The sequence below is a fragment of the Apteryx mantelli genome, chromosome 1 (genome assembly GCF_036417845.1).
Source record: "Apteryx mantelli isolate bAptMan1 chromosome 1, bAptMan1.hap1, whole genome shotgun sequence".
Taxonomy (NCBI): domain Eukaryota; kingdom Metazoa; phylum Chordata; class Aves; order Apterygiformes; family Apterygidae; genus Apteryx; species Apteryx mantelli.
Window position 1 is genome coordinate 142714354 of NC_089978.1, and position 6653 is coordinate 142721006.

A 6653-nucleotide genomic window follows, 5' to 3' on the forward strand; every position below is an offset into this window, starting at 1 on the left:
TTGCTTTTCACAAGCTAATGACGACTGTGGGTGTAACGGTGGTCAGGCTTAAGCAGTAGCGTGAGGGCAGAAAAACACAGAGTAGCTTCCATGGGGCAATTTCCCCTTCCACCTCACATGAGAAGTAGGAGGCATCTGCCGGTGCTCCCCCCGGGTGCACGCCAGCGCAAGAAAGGGAGCTGTGTGCCAGCCGCGGTGCAGCTGAGGCACAGAAGAGGCCGAAGTTAGGACACAGCTGGGACCTGAGCTCCCGCCAGTGCTGGGATCCCTCCTAGGGCTCATGTGACACTAGAGTAACCTGTTCTGGTGGCAAAACTGCTGCTGAGCCCTCAACTACGTCCACTGTGGGAGAGAGTCTTTAGGCATTACTGCAGCAGCAGATTTTATTTCCTCTAATGTTGCATCATCAGGGCCCTGGTGCAAAAAATATACTTATGGCTGCACATTTGTTTGATTTGCTGCAAAAAGTCCTGCTTTTAAAGGTGGTGGTTTGCCTTGTGGGTTGAACAGCTAATAGGTGTGTTGGTATTGCCACTGCTGGTAGAGCTGAAAGTTTTCACTTTACAGTGACCGTGAAGCCACACAACATAGATGAAAATTAATGCTGGTCAAAATCTTTTAAACATTAAATGAACACTATTTAAAGGAATTAAGGTTATATATTCTGAATCTTTTTTTTTTTAACCTTATTTTTTCCATTTTCAAATAAAGGTGCTTTGAAAATCTTTTTACATCACTAGAGTCCCAGGAATTACTTTGTTTCTAAAAACACATCTTCTGAAATTTAAGTAAATCTTTTCCATTATTTGAAAACAGAATGGAAATATTTTCTTATACAATAACAAAACATTGTATTTCTGATAAAGCATCATGTAAAACAAAATGTGTTATGACCATTTTGCTGGGAAGCAAGAATATTTATAAGCATGCATTTGAAAAATTTCAACCAGAGTTGATGAATGTTGATATGAACGAACTGATTGAGATTTAGGCAGTCTTGCAATATCATTTCCGTCCAGTAACAATATGCAAATGTCTGTACATGTAGGTTCTCGAGGAGAGAATGAAATTGGAATGCAAGTGTCACGGAGTTTCAGGTTCCTGCACAACGAAGACCTGCTGGACCACACTTCCTAAATTCAGAGAGATTGGATATATTTTGAAAGAGAAATACAATGCTGCAGTGCAAGTGGAGGTGGTACGAGCCAGTAGACTAAGACAGCCAACTTTCCTGAAGATCAAGCAGATTAAGAGTTATCAGAAACCAATGGAAACAGATTTAGTGTATATTGAAAAGTCACCTAACTACTGTGAGGAAGACGCTTCCACAGGCAGTGTTGGTACCCAGGGACGGCTCTGTAACCGTACATCTCCCAATGCAGACGGGTGCGACATGATGTGCTGTGGAAGAGGTTATAACACACACCAGTACACCAAAGTGTGGCAATGCAATTGCAAATTCCACTGGTGCTGCTTTGTGAAGTGCAACACATGTAGCGAGCGGACAGAGGTGTTCACCTGCAAATAATGGCATCATGTTTAAATGAACAGAACAAATCACCACAAGTGAAGAAAGTGGAGTACAACAAACAACTACAGCATCATTTTGCACATCTAATCTTCTTTGGGAAAAAAAAATAAACCAATCCCTCCCCATTACTTACACTTCTAAGGATGGTGCATTTTGGCTGGCTAGCTGTTGTAACTGCTTTGGAAATAAGGGCAACAGGATTAAGGTGATGTTGACAACCACACAACCCTTTTTCTCTCGTTTGTTTTTTTACTGCAACCTGGGTGTTGTAGAGTTCTCCTAGTAAGCATTTAAGTTATACATATCAGAGAAGCTGACTGCACTGCAGCTCCCATGACATTTGAAAGAAAAAGATATTCTCATGTTTTACAACAACAAAAAGCCCCAAGCCCTGTGCAAATAAAGACTATTTTAAGGAAATGAAATCTTCATTGACTACAGCACAGCAGTCTTGCTGCAAAAACCTAAATTTCTAAGAAAGCAGGTGGAGAGAAAACTACAACTGATAGGGAGACAAAATCTGTGGTGGAAATACTCCACTATCAGTTTGAAAAAATAAAGTTCACAAAATTACATCAGCTGCCAGTGACACTGGAACTCTTTGAATGAACATTAAAAATAATTATTTATGTTTTTAATAGTATCAAAAAATTCTAAGCACTAACGGGTAGCTACGTCTTAATTCTGTACTAAATGTAAACTTAATGGAACTCTGACTTTATGATTTTTGTATTTGGTTCTCCCTAAGTTCTTCAATGCTACTGATCTGTTGTCACTACACTATTAGAAGGTTCAATTACTGTAGGCCTTAAGCAATTATCAGAACTGAGCAAAAAAGATCATGCAAAACTGTGGTTACAAATGCTTGATAAAGACTTTTCCCACTTGCCTCCTGAATAGGAAAGACTCTTTTAGATTCAGGCTCAAGGTGTGGAACCCTCAGCTCACTGTGGGGAGTTTTAGGACACAAAGACATGCTTCAACAAATATCAAAGGTTTTGCTTTGCAGTCAAATGCACTGGCTGGGTCTTCCGAGCATTACACTCCCTTTTGACAGTTAAAGCTTATTAATTATTGCCAATAGTTTTAATAACTTATGCTCAGACTGGACTGGGAAGGTGATAAAAATACAGTAGCTGGATTCTAGGTTGCTGCAACCTATGAGCTGTGATGGCTTTATGACCATAAGAAAGCTAAAATTTGGGTTAGTTTATGTCAGCGTTTTTCTAAGGTTGGCAATAATATGGTCCCGGTAAATACATGAATATTAAGAAAGAAGCCAATTTTTTACACCAGTATTCAATTCTAATTCACACACCTTTTCCCTAAGAAGGATTTAAAAAAATACTCCAGCATTTTACTACCGCAAAATCTAGTGCTTTTAACCCCAAGAGCCAGATATACCCACTTACAATACAACACATTTAATCACGTGTTTGTTTGTAGCAAGGATCCCTACTTGACTTTCAGAAAACTTCAATTAAAAATTTCCTAATGTTTGCTTATCTGCATATCTAAATTTGTTTCATTTTATTACTTTTAAGAAGAGGTTGCATAGCCATGAGGCCTCCCTGCATGACACTTGCCACACCAGAGTGCTCTTGGGGCAAGGAGATGGTAGAGCTACACAGCTCCATCAGTTCCCATGCTGAGCATGTGAATAAACTAGGATAATCTCCCTAATTTCTGGGCCTATATTATCAAAAGTAACTAACGATGTGGGGACCTTGGTTGGCGTGCTCATGAGGACCTGCCTGTCTGACAGCAAGCACTCACCCTCTGAAAATCAGACTCCCGTAATGAGTCTCCCATGGAGCAACCCCAAATTGAAGCACTCGTTTTTTTGTTTTTGCTGTTGGTTTCTAAATACCAGCTAGAGGTTTAAACTCAGCCTTGGTGTGAATAAGTGCAACTCCACAGAAATCTACAGTGCCCCCCCAAAATGCTAGAGTCACTTCATATAATTTCAAGTTCCTTGGATTCATGGGTATTGTTGTTGAATAATAGTGATATACTGTACTTTCACTTCATTCTTGACAGGAAGCAAATAAAGCTCCCAAGCACAGTAATGCACAGTCTTATGGTACTAGATACTAGATACTGTAAATATATTAGAATAGTATTTGTTAAGTACAATTGAGGAATCCAATTAAGTTATATTATTGTATATCGTTTAAATGTCTATAGAATATTTTAAATTATTGTGAACTACGCTGCATTAAAAAAAGAAAAAAAAGTTATATATTATAACACCAACCACTCTGAAAAGTGGACCAAAGTGACACTTAAAAAAGCAAACAAACAAACAAACAAACCACACATCCCTATTTCAAATAGCTGTTTCAGCTGTTCTTCCTTGTAACGGTCCTACTATTGGACTAATTCTCTAGAATATAATGTTTCAGAGCATCATATAAAAATTTTGCCCATGTGGGGGTGTGGCATTCAGAGAGGTACTATATGGCACAAAGCAGGGGCTGACCACAGAAATGCATGGACTTTGAACTACGTCCCAAGAAAAAGTGGTTTGGGTCAGAAAACTCCACTACCACTATTGTACGGAAACATAAAAAACAAAAAACAAGATATCCTTTTAACAAAGGTGTTTATGAATAGAAATTGCTTACAAACAACCTTATTAAAAAAAAAAAAGTAGTTTGGTGTCAAAGAACTGTGACAATAGAGGTTTGAATGCTACCAGCAACACAGCACGGTTTAACCATACTTAGCCATGACAAAGCTCAAAATACTGTATGTTATTAAAGAATATAAGAGCAAAGATCAATTTGTTTACTACGTTTATGTTTTATGGCAAGTGGAAAACAAACGATGAAATGTGTTTCTATTAAAACTTAATTTTTTCCCCTTACAGCCCCCTTTCTTTTTGTTTGTTATTTATCTAGAAAAAAGAAAAAAGGCAACAATGCCTTATGCAAAGGCCATTCGTGTACAGGCTTCTTTGGATGAGAAATGATACACAGTCTCCACGTCTACAACAGCAATTTTGCTTGTGAGAAACAGTAATGGAAGCTCCTGTATTAGATATCAAAGTCCAAAGTCATCTATTTACACCAGTGGCACAGTGAAACTTGTACTAGCAACAAGCTTGATACTACCAGAGACTTCTGTTGGCTCAAATGAGAACAGAAATAAGAAATTTCTATCCTTTTTGATAGAAATTTGGCATCAGGCTCCAAATGGTTTTCTATCATGCACCTCACACGGTAGACTGGTGAACAGAAGAGAAAGACGCATACAGGAGAGGCCTGAAGGCCCTGACTGAGCAGGGTATTTCAGCACTTACATGTGCTTCAGTTTATTCAAGCAAGTTACAGACACATCTAAAAACCTAGCTGATTCAGGACCTAAAAGATCTTACACCATTTACTTTGGTCAGAATAGTAGCCATCTCCTTGATACTGAGAACAGTATCTTCCCATATGAAATCTAAAGAAAATGCACAGCCTTTGTTATATTTGCTCCTCAGGGCAGATATCCAGCTATAGATAAAGGTATAGCCAAATTCCACATGAACTAAATCCAGAATAACTTCATTAAAATGAACTGATTTGCCCGGGGTTTATACCAGTATAAGTATGCACAGAATTTTACCCACAGATGCCAAAGAAAACACTGCACCTTCTTTCTAATTACATCATGGGAAACTTGTTAATAGAGCTGGAGGAAGTTTTTATAGCAAATGGTAATATTACAGTCATTTCTATGATGACATCTGGAAAGCCGATGAAACTCATCAAAAGGTTTGCAAATCTTTTAACAAATCTAAAGCATGCTGTGAGCAGGTCGCTAACGTTTCAAACACATATTTCCACGGATTTCTTTCTTCGTTTATTTAAGCTTAAAAACCAAAACCAATATTAAACGTAACAAATCAAGACCTTTCCTTGTACCAGCTTTCCCACATGAATAACTTGATATGCCTTTCACTATTGAAGGAAAGGGTATCTCACTCTCAATTCTTGCGTACAAAACCTTGGGGTTCACCAGACAACACTTTCTGTAAAGCTAGGGATAATTTGCATTTGTGGCAGTTGTCATAACTGGATGGAATGATTGCTCATTTCCTTCCCGAGGTACAAGAGGTATTGTTGCAGTGACAGTTCCCACAGCGAAGGCAGTACAGTAGAGAGTGCAGTAAAGACACAACAGTTTTTTCTCAGAGTGACAGCACCGACGAGAAGCAGGCTATATACAAATAAATATCTAAGGGAAAACATCAAAGGGGAAAAGCAGAGAAAGTTGTAAGCAATTTCATTTTGAGATACTGATTTTGTAAGAAACCTCCTGCAGCTAGAACAGACCACACTGTATGCTGAACTTCACAAACTTCCTTTCCTTTAAATTTGAAGTCTCCATCTGCATCTCTGCAAATTCAAAATGATTTGTGGGAAATCAAGTACACACAAAAGTTGGCAAGTATTTTCCTTTCAATGTTTTAACTGCTGTCAGGAAATTGTAGGGGTCACTTTCTGACAAATAAGATATAGTTGCAAATTTAAAATTTGCATTTCACTTTTTAAATGAGGATTTAGTTTTCCCTGCAAATTCCTCCAGTACAGAGATATATGCTGTAAAAAAATTGTTTGATGGAGAGTAAAGCTAATATATGGCTGTTGGTTGTAATGTGTTCCAAAGAACACTGAGGCAGAAGAAATAATACTGCTGTAAATTTAAGAGCTTTAGTTGTGTTTTTTTTAGTAATGGCAATACACCAAATATTCATTGTTTGGAGACCCTAGTGTGATTCTATTTTATAGAATGGTCCATTTCATAACTTGGTACTACAAAAGGTCCTAAAAATAGGAATAGTAAAATTTGCTTTTGGTTCTTATTCTCACTGTAAATGGACCATCAGATAAAGAAGAAATCCAGCTTTATAGCATTTAAACTTGTGCATAGGTATTAAAGCCAATTAATGTATTTGTTTTATAGGTCATCCCAACCAAACGCCACCACACCAGATACTGCAAATGTTCGCATCTAAAGCCAGCTATGTGATTAGCCTCTGCCTTCATTTGCCCAGCAATTTAGGGAAAACCAGAATTTTAGATCCACATTCTATAATTGCATCCACACAGCTAAAAGGAATTCCCAAGGAGAT

The 6653-nt window shown here is 38.0% G+C and overlaps 1 protein-coding gene across 1 annotated transcript in view; it reads left to right on the forward strand.

Moving 5' to 3' along the window:
* The window catches only part of WNT7B (Wnt family member 7B), a 97131-nt gene extending 95603 nt beyond the window's left edge, over nt 1-1528 (forward strand). Inside the window, exon 4 of the mRNA XM_013947827.2 lies at nt 1049-1528. Coding sequence (XP_013803281.2) covers nt 1049-1528 — 480 coding nt within the window. The remainder of the gene's footprint in view (nt 1-1048) is intronic.
* The last annotated feature ends 5125 nt before the right edge of the window (nt 1529-6653 follow it).